The following is a 16,666-nucleotide window of genomic DNA, read 5'->3' as shown; positions in this document are numbered from 1 at the left end:
GAAAGCTAAAATGCCACATCACAGAACACCTTCTGAAACACTGACACCCGCTAAATCAACAGAAACTTTCTTGAGTTGCAGATGCCTTGATTTCCAGCCATGGCCCATGAGTTACACTGCTAATAAAGATTCAGCGAAAAGTGAGGCAGAAATAGGCACTTGGAGAACACCCCTGATGCCTGGGTGGTAGACCTCCATATGCCAGAGTCTCACCATCCTGCACGAACATTCTCTAAAACCTAAGGGAAGATACATCTCAATCTCAGTGGAGGAGAAATCAGTACTAAAGTGCAGGTGAATGTGGCAAGACAAAGTGGCAGTAAACCATTCAAGTCTCTGGTCCTGTTAAACTGATACTAGTAAAATAATCATAGCGATTAGATACAGACACAGATGCAGTTTTAACTAAGTTGCTACTGGCATCTAGTGGGTAGAGGCCAGGGATGCAACTAAATATCCTACAATGCAATGCAAACAATTATCTAGCCCAAATGGTAATAGTACCCAAAGTTGAGAAGCATTGCTATTGGCCAATAAGATGCAATGTTTGGAGGTATCTTTTTGTCTAAGGGGTGAAAAGCAAGGTAGAAATCATTTATATTTCAGGGCACCTGGGTGGCTCAGTCAGTTAAGCAGCTGACTTTGCCTCAGTCATGATCTCGCAGTTCGTGGGCTCAAGCCCCATGTTGGGCTCTGTGTTGACAGCTCAGAGCCTGGAGCCTGCTTCGGATTCTGTGTGTGTGTCTCTCTCTGTCCATCCCCTGCTCACGCTCCCTCTCAAAAATAAACACTCAGGGGCGCCTGGGTGGCTCAGTCGGTTGAAAGGCCGACTTCGGCTCAGGTCACGATCTCACAGTCCGTGAGTTCGAGCCCCACGTCGGGCTCTGTGCTGAAAGCTCAGAGCCTGGAGCCTGTTTCAGATTCTGTGTCTCCCTCTCTCTGACCCTCCCCCATTCATGCTCTGTCTCTCTCTGTCTCAAAAATAAATTAAAAAAAAACAAAAAAAAATAAAAATAAACATTCAAAAAATTTTTTTAAATCATTTATATTTCAACCTGTCGAAATTTGTTTAAATCTGTATAGATAAGAGTCATGTGCATTACTATTTTCTCCAACTTAACTTCTGCCACATACAGTTGTTAAACAGTCTAATCAGTAAGTCAAAGATGCATGTCCCTATAGAATCACATTACCCCCAGAGAGTCCCAGTCAGATAATACCCGTAAATAGTCACCCAGATTTCTTTTGCCAAAGTTGTACAATTACTCCTGGAAAAGCCCAGTACAAATTACAACTCATTCTTTATGATATAAAATGTTGGCTCATTTTCAAATTTTGGACATTTTATGACAGAGACAAAAGCATTGCTAAAATATAACCCAACAGGGCCATTCCAACAGAAGCTATAGGTGGAAAAAGGAGGCAGTAAAGGGTATTTAACCACCTGGCTGAGAAATCTACATGATGAAAATAAAGCTGCCTCAGTCAACAAACATGAAATACAACACAAGCTTAGAGTAATTCCCAAATGATTCTCAAAGGTGAACAGAATATACCTTTAGTAACTGATCAGAGAAAAAGGACGGACATTCATCTTCATTCAGTATGTAGGGCTTTTCTAAAGGACACAAATTTCTTTTGCCCAACTTCCCAAGGAGTAAATTATTGTTGTAAGGTTTTAACTGTGCAAAACAACACACATATTTTATTTGCATTGTTTTCATGTTGTTCATTTGTTGTTTTATCTCATTTGTCCATACAATGTTATGCTGTTAAAAATAAATACTTCAAATTAAAAAACAAAAACAAAAACAAAAACACGTAGTTTCTTGTAAAAACAATTGTGATTGTGAGGCCACCTAGTGTTCCAAGAAATACATATATTTCAAATTCCTAGTTAAGTTAAATTAAAAGTCTAAATTACCTTCTTGTTAGAACTGTTTTCAATTATTAAAAAAGAAAAGGGGGGGGGGGGGAGGTGGGGAGGGTTGTCCTGGGGTGGCTCAGTTAGTTAATTGTCAAACTTGATATCAGCTCAGGTCATGAGACTGAGCCCCGTGCCAGGCTCTGGAACCTGCTTGGGATTTTCTCTCTCTCTCTCTCTCTCTCTCTCTCAAAATAAAAAAATAAGCATTTAAAAAACACCTGATTGTTTTCACTGATACATGGTATAATAGCAACAGCTACACTGTATCAGTATACAGATCAACTAGTATCAGTACTTTCCTTCATTATGTTGAAGAATAAAATATTTAATATGAGAATTATTATAATTAATGCAAATATATACTAAACTTGACAGATACCTCAAATATATATATTTGAAAGCTTAATGTGAATCCATTTCATGCTCCAATAAAAATTTCTAATGTAAAATTCTTCCATCCAATCTCTCCAACACCTAAGGAAGGTAAAGTGCCTGACATTCAGGACGTGAAAACAGCTAATGGTGTAAAATTCTAGTGAATCTTCTAATTCTCAGTGAGTGTACAAGGCATCATTAATCCATATACACAATGATACAATAACTACTTTCCTTAAATTTCTAGATCAGGGTTTATCAATCTCTGCACTACTGACATTTGGGCTAGATAATTATTCATTGGAGGGGCCTCTTCTGTGCACTGTAGGATGCTCTGGAACATCCCTGGCTTCTACCTCTTGATGCCACCAGCATAGATGACAAGTCCCCAACCGACAACCAAAAATGTCTCCAGACACATCCAAATGTGCCCTGACTAAATGTGCCTTGGGGTGGAGAAAAGGGCAAACTGGCAGCATTTGAGAACCACCGATCTAGAGAGAACACATGGAGCTGGGAAACCAGGTTGAACTGGTCAAGAAAAGCTTCCTGAAATGTACGATTTTATTTTTTTTTATTTTTTTATTTTTTTTAACGTTTATTTTTTATTTTTGAGACAGAGAGAGACAAAGCATGAACGGGGGAGGGTCAGAGAGAGGGAGACACAGAATCTGAAACAGGCTCCAGGCTCTGAGCTGTCAGCACAGAGCCCGACGCGGGGCTCGAACTCACGGACCGCGAGATCATGACCTGAGCCGAAGTTGGGAGCCCAACCGACTGAGCCACCCAGGCGCCCCTGAAATGTACGATTTTAAAAGTGGATTAAATGTGCATTAGAGAGAGAGACAGACAGAAAAAACGTGCATTAGAAAAAGGTCACAAAGTGGAAAACACTGCCAAGTCCAGGTGGACACAACCAAGTGTGGTAGGATTCCTGAACAATGTGGTCCCACCGCCCTTTCCCCTCACAGGGGAGAGGGGGAAGCTTGTACCCTGATCCAACAAACTTGGTGACATTAAGAATAGAGAGCACAGCATTGCTAAGCTTTCCCTTTCCTCTCAAAAAGTCAGGATTCCAGATTTTGGGGTATAATTATACACCTAAATGTGCTGGAAAGCAATCCAATTTTTAAAAATAACTCTGTAAACCCAACAAAATGTATAACTACATCTGGCTGCTAGGCCACCATTTTGTAACTGTCAGTTGGTAACAAGAGTTATGAGACATCACAGGATGGCCCCACATATGAGGCTCTGTAAGCAAGAGCCCAACATGCAGAGTTAGTCTCCCCATTAACCACACATCTGGCCATCAGAGCTGCTTTTGGGCCCAAGTCCAAGAGGTCTTTGGATCATCATCCAAGCAGAATGTGGAAAGAAGGTGGAAGACTGGAGGCCTCTGGTTGGAGAGGAAGAGCAGGCCAAGAGCTCTATCTGAGAAAAGCCTCACAAAGACCTAAGCTTTCTGCTTTTATGGAACGCTAAAGGAAAAACTTGGGTAAAAAGGGCTTACATCTAAAAGGCTGCTTGGGGAAACTGGGTGGCTCAGTCCATTGAGCAGCCGACTTCAGCACAGGTCATGATCTCACAGCTCAGGAGTTCAAGGCCCACATCAGGCTCTCTGCTTACTGACAGCTCAGAGCCTGGAGTCAGCTTCAGATTCTGTCTCTGTCTCTCTCCCCACCCCTCAAATATAAATAAACATAAAAAATTTTAAGTAAATTATAAATGAATGAATGAATGAATGGATAAATAAATAAATAAATTTTTAGGAGGCTGCTTACAAGGACTCGTACTTGGAACCAAAACGAAAGATCATTTATCACGTTAGGTCACTGAAGATAAATTCCTTTTAGGCTCTGGCAAAACCTTTTACAGAAATACTCCCTCTTTCCTGGTAGTCCTCAAACACCAGTAACACAAAGCTATACCTCTCCTGCTCAGGCTCTAGGGGAAGAACTTCTTATCAAGGGTGAAAAGAAAAACTTAGCTAACAAAGCAAGAAGGCTTGACTTGTCTCCAACCTTGAAAATGACTTTCTGAAGAGAAGCAGTCTGGGAGCCTTCCACCCTGATTTAATTTGTCCTTTCATCTCCTAACAGGAGGATACAAGTTTGCAATTTCTTTTGGCAAGCAAGTAACAAGCCCTTGGCTAGGAAGAAAAATACACTGTGGAGTCCCTGCCATCAGACTTATAACTCTTCCCCCCACCTCCCACCCCTCCAGCCTTGTAAGTCTTGGTCAAGTTAGTCATTCTGGCCAAAGCTTCAGAAACTGCAAAATGGAGGGTGAGGTGGCCAGGGTGGCTGAGGAATCCCGACTGTGGCACCATCCTCCACCCACTCCTTCAAGCTCACGGAGGGACAGTGCCAGGAGATACCTTACAGGAGAGTATCAAGGGGAGCTAACTGCACAGTGCAGGGGTGCTGGGAACTTTCAACACTATGGGTCAGACCTCAGTGGATACAGTCATAACCACAGTAGCCCACAGTAGCTCTGTGGCTCTGAGAGCCTTACATTACACACCTTTGTAATCCTCTCTGCAACCCCAGGGTATAAATAATTGCTATGGCCACCCCCACAGTACAGAAGAGGAAAAGAGAGGAAAGCGAGGCTCACTAACTTGCCCTGGTCTTTCTACCCTGCTCAGCCCCTACCAGGGTCCATGGAAGGACAGGGTGTCTTTTCCCTCTGCTCCAGGGACCCTACTCCATGCTAGGCTAACCTGATATTCCTTCTTCCTGAGGGATACACAAGGGACCACACACCCCTACTCAAAGCCCCACTGTCCAAATCCCAAACTGCCTGGTGCCAACCTTCTTGATGGATGAGGACAGACACTTATTCTTGGGCCACATCCTCAGGATTTTCGCTGGAGCCATGGCCACAGTAGTTGGCTGCCAGCTCCAGACTCTGCCAGGGTCCGCTTACAACAATACTCCAGTAGCCTAGATAGGCGGCCTAGTTACAACCTCGCAGAAGATCCCACTCCCCTGCAAGGCTCCCAGAGTCAAGCCAGCTTGGGCATTCGAGGTTCCGTGTAACTTCTGAAAGGCCTGCACTTTGGGTCTCATTACAGGCAAATCTTTTTAAGCACAAAAGGTCTACAGGTATTTTATCTACAGGACAAAATGAAAAGCTTATCAACATTTAGCAGCCCTTCTCTGTGGTGGGCAAATTCTTTTCACAGAAATAATTTTTCTAGCCCTGGAGCTAAATGTATAGCACGGTTCCATTTTTATATTTGATCAGTAGGACAAATTCTAATTTTAAGGTTCAAGGTTATAAGGCAGCTACCAAAGACACAGCCTGGATAAACACAGACACCACTTATTTATTCAACAGATACTAACTATAAAGCACCAATTCATTAAAACCTACCATGGGCCAGGAACTGCTCCAAATGCTTTCAAAGTAATGAATGACTCATTTAATTTCAACCACCTTATGAATTATGTGCCATCACTATCCGCAACATGCAGATGAGGAAACTAAGGCACAAAGAGGTAAATTAAGTTACCCGTGCTCCCCAGAGGGAGCAGCACTATGTCTAGATCTGGGGATTCCGCCCACAGGGAGCATAACAAACTTATCCAACTTGCTCTGCTCAACCCAGAAAAACTAAGAGCACCTTCTCTCAGTGCCTGACAAGTAGCAAGCTGCCTGTCTCTTCACAACCAGTCTTTGCAGAAAGAAGACCTGACCAAGAAAAATGCCACCAATGGAGGGAGTGGGCTCAGGTATACCAAACAGAAGAAGGAAAAGCAAACAAATCACACAAAATCCAGCAAGTCTCACTTTGAAAAGCACACACAGGTAAGAATTGTAATTTCTAGCCTAAAAACCAAATTGTGGAGGCCACTTTTAGGCAAGCAGGCTTGAGCAAAGGAATGCAGAAAGGGCCACAGTGATCACCAGGCTGAACACAGACAGGCCCATCAGGCGACCCACCCTGAAATATCCAGAGGCCCTAACCGACCAAGGGGCTGCTTACAACCAGCCAGTTGCCAAAAAAGGGAAAATTCCCTATGTCACCAAACCTCTCACTTTCCCTCCTGAAAAGCTGCCTCCTTCCACTGCCTCCAAGCAGACAGCCTCTCCTCTCCCTCGCTGCATATTCAGTAAACTTGTACCTCCTTTGTTCTGCCTCAGGTGAATTCTTTCACCTCCCTCGTCCCCACAGGCTTCCACCTGATTGTTGCCCCGCATTTAGGGCCCCCATCTGATCAGGAGATACCCCATTGAGGCACCACACAAATCAGGGTGGTTCCTCCATCTAATTTCCATCCCTTTGTCTCTTTAAGGACACCTCTTTTAAGCCAAGGTGGTGGGTCACCGCCAAAGACAGTGTACTTCACCCAGTTATGCTTAGTCAGCTTCTCTGGGGCCCTCACTGTTGACCCTAAGGCAGTCATTTAATAAAGAATGAGGTCAAAGGTCCATGGCACAGGCTTGCTTTTGGTCAGGAACCCTCTTCCCCATAACATCGGTAGGCTCATGGCCCCACAGCCTTCAAGTATTTGCCCCAAAGTCACTTTTACAATAGTATGAGCTTAATTCCCATATTTAAAATTACAGTCCCCCATGTGGCAGGAATCTCTGTCCCTCTTCCTTGCTCTGGTTTTCCCTTTGGCACATCTCACCACCTCACATTTTTGTACCTATTTTATTGTGGATCTCTACCTATCAATACACAAACTCCAGAAACAGGGATTTGAGCTATTTTGTTTACTGCCATCATCTCTAGGTCCTGAAGAGTGCTTGCATACGGGAGGCACAGAGATATTTGTCGAATAAGTCAATAAATACCCAAAAATGACACACACTTGTCTCTGACCCTCAGATCTCTCCAAACTGTCAAACTTGGACCGCAACCTTCAAACTCCCCTTAAGGGAGAAACGGGGTGTTCCTCCCAAAGGGAGATAATTTGGCAACTAGATCCAGATTTCCCACAGGGTAGAACAGGCAGAGATGGAATCTGGAGATGATGAACTCTGTCTAGTCCTGGCTTCCAGGAAGGTATAAAGGAATAATAAAATAATAAATAATAAAAAAAAAATAATAAAATAAACAATAATAAAAAGTAAACAAAAGTCAAGGATGGTCTTCTCAGCAGAGTGGGAAGCACAGCAATGAGAGACTGCTGTTAAGTAAGACAAAGATTAGTTTACGAAATTCCTTTCAGCAAAGTTATAAGTGCCTGATAGCGTGAAAAAATGCCATGTGATGGGTGAAAGAGACTTGGTTCCAATTGAACCTCTGCCATTAACCTTTGGCCAAATCGCATCACTTTCTAGCCTCAACTATTATTGCCTCAGCTGCAGGATGGGATGGATCAAGTGGACTGGATTTTGGAGAAATTCTGACTGTAGAACTCATGGCCTGTTCCACTCTTTCTCCCCCCAAGGAAGGGATTTTACATTCCAAACACTGTATCAGGGAAGAAACTGCCCAGGGCCCTTGAAGCCTTGCAAATTTATCCCCAGAGAGACCCAACAGTTGCTGGCAACCAAGAAAGCTGATCTGAAACTTGGGGAATGAGGGACCCTTTCCTTGGACTCCAGGATCCCTGGTTGCAACGTAAGAAGTTCACTTACCTTTCCTCTCAAGAGTGTCCCTGACCCAGTAAAAGACGACAGGTGGGGATACCCTGCCCAGAGCCTCCGCCTGCAATCCAGCCTACTCAAGCTGAATCTTGTTCTTCAGATTCCCACTGAGCCAGCAGCCAAGTCAGAAACCTGTTGCAGCCTGAGTACAAGTTGCTGGGGAATTGCAAGATCCCCATGAGCCAGGACGGCTGTTTCCCCCGCCAAGGCTCCCTCTCTCTGAGGAACTGTGAGTACTACAAGCTCCATGAACGTCAAGGTGGTAAGGTATGGCAGTCTCTGAACCATTTTATTAGCACATGAAAGACAGATCTTCTGTAAGGACAAGGAGACCTTGGTCTTAATGCTCTTGTAAGAACTGTGTTAGGAACTAACTGACTGCTCTACCACAGGGCAATGTAAAAAGTTAGCTAGTCAGCTCTGAGCAGGTTGGGTAGAGGGGACCCCTCCAGTACCTGGAACAGTCTTTTCCAGAGAATGCTTTCAATCCTTATAGCCAAATCGTTGCCATACTTCAATGATGAGAACTGGATCTATATGTAAGGTTTTAAATAAGTGGTTCTCACTTTCAAGATGCATTAGAATCATAGGAATGAGCTTTTAAAAGATTTAGAGAATATTTGAATCCAGTGGCTTATTGCTAGCCAATTCAAATGAAATCAGTCTGGTGTGGGCACCAGGCATTGATATCTTTCAAAAGTACCCTATGAGACTCATTGGCAAAACTATCTTGGAAAAGACTGGCAATTTCTACTAAATACAATTATACATATTTGTCCTACTACTCTACAATCCTCTTAAATATGTAACCAACAGAAATATGCATATGTTCCATCAAAAGACATGCAAAAGAATGCTCATAACAGTAAAACTCCTAATCACCAAAACTAGAAACCTAAGTGTCCTAATTACTGGATGAGTAAATAGTAGCATATTCATATAGTAGAATACAATACAGCAATGAGAGTAAATGAACTACAACTACATGCAGTATGAAATAATCTCAGAAACACAATGTTCATTGAAAGAAGCCAGACCCAGAAGTCCTTATGCCATACAATGCCATTTATATAAAGTTCAAAAACGGGCAACATTAATCTACATTGTTAGAAGTCAGGTGAATGACTACCTTTGAGGCACCTGGGTGGCTCAGTTGGTTGAGTGTCCAACTTCGGCTCGAGATCTGAAGGTTCATGAGTTCGAGCCCCACATTGGGCTCTATGCTGACAGCTTGGAGCCTGGAGCCTATTCAGATTCTGTGTATTCCTCTCTCCCTGCCCCTCCTCTCCTCTCAAAAACAAATATTTCTTAAAAATGATGACTTTTGTTGGGGATGGTGACCGGAGGTTTAGGAAGGGAGGGCTTCTTGGGTGTCAATGCCATTTCTTGATCTGGGTGCTATTAAGTTCAGTTGCAAAAAATTCATTGAGTTGTATACTTGTGATAGGCACACTCACTGTATGTATTAATGTTTAAAGTTTTTGGGTTTTTTTTGAGGGGGAGGGGGGGCCGAGAGAGAATCCCAAGCAGGCTCTGTGGTCTCAGCACAGACCCCAACAGGGGCTTAAACTCACAAACCACGAGATCATGATCTGAGCCAAAATCGAGAGTTGGAAGCCTCAGTGACTGAGCCATCAGGGCACCCCTGTATGTATTCATGTTTAAATAAAAAGAAATGGTAAACAAAATCTTCCTCAGTGACTTCAATGTGAGTTAATATTGGGAACCATTGAAATAGATCTCAAGCACCTATCACTGTCAAAAATATCATGAATCAATCATCCATGTATACATTAACTAATTTCTAATCATTAACACAGCTAACATGTGTTGAACACTTATTACGTGTCAGGAATAACTCTAAATGTTCTTCAGCTAAGAACTCATTTTTTTTTTTTTAATTTTTTTTTCAACGTTTATTTATTTATTTTTGGGACAGAGAGAGACAGAGCATGAACGGGGGAGGGACAGAGAGAGAGGGAGACACAGAATCGGAAACAGGCTCCAGGCTCCGAGCCATCAGCCCAGAGCCTGACGCGGGGCTCGAACTCACGGACCACGAGATCGTGACCTGGCTGAAGTCGGACGCTTAACCGACTGCGCCACCCAGGCGCCCCACAGCTAAGAACTCATTTAATTTCTCCTAACAACTCAATGGTCTACATATTATCTTTATTTTACATCAGAGGAAGTTCTGGTATAGATAGGTTAACCAATTTGCTTAAAGCCACATAACTAACTACTAAGGAAAGGTTTCTAGGTGTTTTGGACATAGACATAAACAAGACAATGCCTTTGTGGAGTTAACAAACATATTTAACTTGCTCTCCACTCAACAAAAACGTACCCATTGAGCACCTATTTTCAGTGGCCTGCCAAGAAGCAAGCCTAAATTATCTCTTCAACCAGTCTTTTTAAAAAGACTTTATCAGAAAAAAGCCACTGGTAAAGGGAGTAGGTTTGACTGAAGGCAAGCCAAAAGCAAAGTCAAGCAGAAACAATGTAATTCAGCATACCACATGTTCAAAAGCACTCAGATGTATTGTGACTTCCAGTCTAAAAGTCTGGAGTTTCTCTTTCCCAATGTGGAAGATTCATTACCATTTACTGTACATCTCACCTTCTTTGTCCACCATCTCTACCTTCCAGGAAAAATCATTTTGCCCCAGGATGGTTTTCACTACCAGTGACTCCCTAATACACTCAAAAACCTTTTACCCACAGAGTTGGCAGGTTTACAAGACAATTACTGTTGCCAACTACAGTAGTTATTAAATAACTGCGAAGTCAAAGGCCCCAAGATCAACCTCCCAGAGAGTCACACAAAATGTATCCTTTCCTCTTCTACTCTCATATTTTCCCACTAGTCACCTCCCAGACAAAAAACAGCAGGGTGTACTTCTTGGGAGTAAGTCTGGCAATCATATCCACCAGTTAGGCATTTACATTTCCTATATAGGTAGAACAAGCAGAGGCCAAATGCTACACAGAATAGTGTCAGGACTCAGGAGCCAAACTTGAAAGTAACTCTAGGGCCTGGATGCAGACAAGGGTATTAGAGGAGCATGAAATTGAAGGGAAAGCAAAAGCTTATTGGGTTCCACTTAGCAAATGATGACTCAGGTGTAGTGAGAAAGCGATGGTTGGAAGAGGTCCCTCCGTCACTAATCAGTCTTGTACCCTTGTCAAGTTTTGTCACTCATTAATCTTACTAATTTGTCTCCTCAGCTCCGAATTACAGCGTAAGTGAGGAAACTGCATTTCTGAGTTCTGATATGGTGCTGCAGACAGTCCCAACCACTCTCTTCTGGCAGAGAGCCGTCAGCAGCTGCATTTTGAGGAGCACAGTCGGGCGGGTTAAGAAAACTGGTCCAAAATCCAATAGCCAGCCGGTCCAGCCATCAGGGAGCCCTTCTAGAAACGCGGACGGTGCCCAAGTCCCCATTTTTTCGACTGCAGGGGATCGATCTTCAAGTGTGATGGGTTCAACACTACGTCCTCCCCCACGCCCCCGGCCAGCCTTACTCTTGCGCTACAAGTGTCCCTCCAGCAAAAAAATGGGAATATGGGGACCTGCATACTCTGCTCAGAACCCTCGCCTACAGCCCAACATGCCCTAACAACAATGACAGGTGCTTACGCGGAGACCACCTTCCCGTTCAGGATTTCCGCCGGTGCCATGGCCTTTATTAGTCCGCTGCCCACGATGGACACCACCGAAACTGAGGATCCAGTAGCTCCACTGGCGCGCTGGCCAGCACAACCCACGTGCTTAGCGACCACCCCCGGAGATCATGCTACTGCGCCTGCGCCACCCGCCCCTCCCCCCCTTCAGCCCCATCGATGCGCATGCGCAGTCCGGAAGGACCTAGGCATTTCTGTAGTGAAGAGCCGGGATTTGGACTTCCGAAAGCCCCGGAAAGATGGATGAACTCGGTGATGAGCGACTAGAGGAAATGATTGGCTGGTGGAAGGAGTAGTTTCAGATTGCGCCTTCGGGTGGGGTGGGGAACTGTCCGAAGAGCGGTCTGGCCTCCAGGCCAGCTCTCCGTGGGCGGAGCAGTGGGCGGAGTCGGAGGGGCGATCTCGCGGGAGAACGGTTTCGCGCGCGCGGGAGTGAGGCGGGTCTCTGGGGCAGGATTGCTCCCAGGAGAAGGTGTACCCCGGGGGCTGAAGGCTCGTGGCTTCCCCGGGAGAGTTCCGCCGGTCTCTGCGCGGGGTACCTGGTGGGGCGCAGGGCTGGCCTGGGGCGGCTTCTTCTCGCCCACCGGCGCTGTCAGACTGGTGTGGGGCTTCCACCCCTATTCTGAGTCCGAGGGTCCGAATAGCGCCCGTAACCGTTTTTGAAATCTCGGGTGAATAGCGCCCGTAACCGTTTTGAAATCTCGGGTGACTCCTACTCAGCCAAGGTCGAAGCGCTCTGGGTGAGACCCCTCTGAGCTGAAGCGCCGCCAGGCCCCAAGCGGCCGGGGTAACCTCGGGGTCGGTCAGTGCAAGCAAGGAGGGTCGTCGGCTCAGCAAGCCTAAATTTTGTCAGCTCCCCCGCGAAGATCTAGGGTTGGAGGGGACGGACGCTGCTTGAACTAGGCGCCAAGTGACCCACGGAGGGGACACTCCCTCCCCGCAGGCTCCACTCCGGAAGCGGGATGGGGCGTTTGTCTGCTCAGCTCTAGAAACTAGCTGCGTTCTTACTGTGCGGTCATCCCGGTGTAGCTGTAAAGTTAAGTTGTTCAGGTCACTTCCTTTATTTTTTACCCCCAGTTTTACTGAGAGATAATGAACATACAATCCATGTAAGCTTAAAATGTAGAATAATGATTTGATCCCCGTGTATGTTATGAAATAATTACCACAAGAGGGTTAGTTAACATCTCCATTCTCACATAATGACAGTAGTTTGTGTGTGACAATAACATTTAAGGTTTACTCCCTTAACTTTCAAGCGTATAATACAGTATTGATGGTTGTTGGTTGTAGTCACCATGCTGAACATTGGATCCCCAGAACTTACTCTTCTTAATCGCTGTAAATTTATACCCTTAGATCGCCCCATTTCCCCTACCCCCTGGCAATCACCATTCTATTCCTATGAAGTAGGCTTTTTTAGATCCACATATAAATTATATCAGTATTTTTCTGTCCCTTACTTCATTTAGCCTATGCCCTCAAGGTCCACGTTATCCTAAAAGGCAGGATTTCCTTTTTTAATAGTCTTGTGGGTAGGTGGGTTGGATTGTGTATAACATTCTTTTTACCCATTCTTCCATGGGAATAAGTTTTTCCATTTATTGACTATTGTAAATAATGCTTTGATGAGCAGGAGGGTGCAGATACCTCTTTGAGATAGTGATTTTGTTCAGGTCATTTTGGATTGACCAAATATCTGGGTTTCTTATAAAACATCTTTTACAGTGTCATGCTTCGACTAATGGCAGAGCTCATCTTCTGACCTTTTTTCTTTTTTTTTTTTTTTTTAATTTTGGGCTTTTGGTAGGTGACTTTGGCCTTATTCCTAAATTCCGAGGATATTTTACAGTAGCCTTGTATAGAGAGTCAGAGAATCTCTTTTTTTGTTTTATTAACAGTTTTATTGAGATATAATTCATATGCCATAAAATTCACCTGATTTAAGTGTACAACTGAATGATTTTTGGTTGATTTACAGACTTGTACAACCACCACCAGTAGAATTAAAAATTTTTTGGTGAATTTTTTTCTAGTAATTGCATTTACTTTACCTTTCTTAAAGTTTGCACAAGTAGACAAAATAGAAGTACAACTTAATAATACATAATATGGGGGTGCCTGGGTGGCTCAGTCAGTTGGGTGTCCAACTTTTGACCTCAGCTCAGGTCATGATCTTAGGGTTGTGAGTTCAGGCTCCGTGTTGGGCTCCGTGCTGACCATGGAGCCTACTTAAAAAAATAATAATAGGGGCGCCTGGATGGCTGAGTCAGTTGAGCTTCCGACTTCAGCTCAGGTCATGATCTCACGGTTCGTGAGTTCAGGCCCCGAATCAGCTCTGTGCTGACAGCTTGGAGCCTGGAGCCTGCTTCGGATTCTGTGTCTCCTTCTCTCTCTGCCCCTACCCCGCTCGTGCTTGGTCTCTCTCTCTGTCAAAAATAAACATTAAAAAAAATTTTTTTAAATAATATATAATATAGTGATGTAATGTAATAACTTAATATAAGGACCTCTGAACACATACCCTTATGTTGTGTTTGACCTAAACAAGTAAAATTAAGAGGAAAATTGAAGCAAATGTTCCTGGTAAATTTCAGGTAGTGAAACTTTTGTGGCTTATAATACCAAGTACATATTGACTATTTCAGCTGTCTTGTTTGCTGAGGAAGATGGCAAAACCCCAATTTACAGCTGGAGAAATAGACTTTGAAGGATAACTTGCCCAAAGCTGTATAGCTGTGCCTGGGACAGGCCCCAAACCTTGATGCTTCGTCTCTAAATATATTGTCTTTTCCACCTCAACAACCTGGTTTTCAATAAAAATATCTTTATGTGACCTATATCATTCATTCATTCATTCATTCATTGAACAAATGGTTATTGAGTGGCTACTGAGCTAACAACAAAAAATACTGGGGTGCCTGGGTGGCATCCAACTCTTGATTTCGGCTCAGGTCTTGATCTCATAGTTTGTGGGATTGAGCCTCACGTTGGGCTCCGTGCTGTCAGCGTAGAGCCTGCTTGGGATTCTCTCTCACTCCTTCTCAAAAATAAATACAAACTTAAAAAAAAAAGTACTGCTCAGGGTGCTAGAGATACCATAGTGAAACAATGAATTTCCTGTCCCCAGCTAATATTCTGGTAACAAAACAATGACCAATTAAAGAAATATATGCTCTAATTTTAGATGTTGACATATCATTTTTTAAAAATAGACAAGCTGAGGGGCGCCTGGGTGGCTCAGTCGGCTGAGCATCTGACTTCCACTCAGGTCATGATCTCGCCATTTGGGGTTCGAGCCCCGCATCGGGCTCTGTGCTGACAGCACAGAGCCTGGAGCCTGCTTCAGATTCTGTGTCATCCTCTCTCTCTGTACCTTCCCCACTCATGCTCTGTCTCTCAAAAATGAATAAATGTTAAAAAAAAAAAAAATAGACAAGCTGAGAGGCACCTGGGTGGCTCAGTCGTTTGAGCATCTGACTTTGACTCAGTCATAATCTCACGGCGTGTGAGTTTGAGCCCTGCATCGGGCCCTGTGCTGACAGCTCAGAGCCTAGAGCCTGCTTTGGATTCTATGTCTCCCTCTCTCTCTCTGCCCCTCCCCTGCTCGCACTTTCTATCTCTCAAAATAAATAGACATTAAATTTTGAAAACAAAAAACAAAAAAAATAATAGACAAGCTGAGAGGATGGGCAATGGTGGTTAAGAGGCAGGAAAGTACTGTTTTATTTATTTATTCTTTCAACGTTTTTTATTTATTTTTGGGACAGAGAGAGACAGAGCATGAACGGGGGAGGGGCAGAGAGAGAGGGAGACACAGAATCGGAAACAGGCTCCAGGATCCGAGCCATCAGCCCAGAGCCTGACGCGGGGCTCGAACTCACGGACCGCGAGATCGCGACCTGGCTGAAGTCAGACGCTTAACCGACTGCGCCACCCAGGCGCCCCGGAAAGTACTGCTTTAGAAATGTGGTAAGAAAGGCTTCTCTGGGGAATCTGACTTGGGCAGAAGCCTGTTTGAAAAGAAGAAATTGGGGTGTAGGAGAATGGATTTGGTTCGAGCAACTGGAAAGATGGAGTTGTCATATATTGAATTGAAATAAGATAGCTCTGTGGCAGGAGCAGGTTTTGAATTTTAATTCAGTTTTAGATGTTTTCAGAGACTTCTTAGACATCCAAATGAAATAGATATTTAAGTCCATGAGATTAGATAAGAGCCCATGAAGGGAATGGGTGTAGGTAGAGAAAGGACCAAGAACTGATCCCCAGGATATTTCAGTGTTTAGAATTCAAGAAATGAGGAAGAACCTGGAGAGCAGATTGAAAAGCAAGGTTCAGGGGCACCTGGGTGGCTCAGTCTGTTAAGCATCAGCTCAGGTCATGTTCTCATGATTCATTGTTTCGAGCCCTGTGTTGGGCTCTGTGGGGACAGCTTAGAGCCTGGAGTCTGCTTCAGATTCTGTGTCTCCCTCTCTCTCTGAACCTCCCCTGTTCACGCTCTGACTCCCCTGCTCATGCTGAGTCTGTCTCAAAAATAAATAATAAACATAACACAATTTTTTTAAGAAAGCAGAGTCCAGTGTGTTATGAGGAAAACCACAGAGGCATACTGCTTTAGAAGACAGGTAAAGAAAGTGTTTTATGGGAAAAAGGGTAACTCAAATATATTGCAAATTGGTCGGATCAGGTAAAGATTGAGAATCAATAATTTCACAGAGAATAGAAAGACAAAATATTTTTATCCAAATGATCTTAATGGCAGTTGCTTGAAAAAAAATGCAACCTTTTGCAGAAGCTCCATTTGTTCCAAACTTTTTGAGGAAAATCTGATCCTGTCTATCAGAAACTTAAATGTATGCTTTCTTTAACCTTGTAATTTCACTTGTAGGAATTTATCCTGGAGTATAAAAGTGTACAAATGTATAAAAGTGTTCCTCACAGTGTTGATTTCAGTAGTAAAAAAATCTTCATCAGGACGGATACAGTGGTTAAAGGAGCAATAGACATATGTAATGGATGCATATAGATGTGTAAGATAGCTTTCACATTTTGTTAAATGATAAACTCAGGTTA

At 43.8% G+C, this 16,666-nt stretch overlaps 2 protein-coding genes across 3 annotated transcripts in view; one reads left to right on the top strand and one right to left on the bottom strand.

The window, feature by feature from the left end:
* Positions 1-11,682, bottom strand: part of MTHFD1 (methylenetetrahydrofolate dehydrogenase, cyclohydrolase and formyltetrahydrofolate synthetase 1) — a 62,850-nt gene extending 51,168 nt beyond the window's left edge. Inside the window, exon 1 of one of the 2 annotated variants that reach the window (XM_058739293.1) lies at positions 11,550-11,682. In XM_058739293.1, the coding sequence (XP_058595276.1) occupies positions 11,550-11,590 (41 nt within the window). In that variant the 5' untranslated portion in view covers positions 11,591-11,682. Of the gene's footprint in view, positions 1-3,815; positions 3,834-11,549 lie in introns of those variants that run through there. The other variant, XM_058739294.1, reaches the window with a different exon arrangement.
* A 25-nt stretch (positions 11,683-11,707) lies between these two features.
* Positions 11,708-16,666, top strand: part of LOC131517343 (coiled-coil domain-containing protein 170-like) — a 51,799-nt gene continuing 46,840 nt past the window's right edge. Inside the window, exon 1 of the mRNA XM_058739304.1 lies at positions 11,708-11,845. Coding sequence (XP_058595287.1) covers positions 11,753-11,845 — 93 coding nt within the window. The 5' untranslated portion in view covers positions 11,708-11,752. The remainder of the gene's footprint in view (positions 11,846-16,666) is intronic.

The sequence above is a fragment of the Neofelis nebulosa genome, chromosome 7 (assembly GCF_028018385.1).
Source record: "Neofelis nebulosa isolate mNeoNeb1 chromosome 7, mNeoNeb1.pri, whole genome shotgun sequence".
NCBI classification, from domain to species: Eukaryota; Metazoa; Chordata; class Mammalia; order Carnivora; family Felidae; genus Neofelis; species Neofelis nebulosa.
The sequence above is the reverse complement of the archived record's forward strand: the minus strand, read 5'-3'. Positions and strand labels throughout refer to the sequence as shown.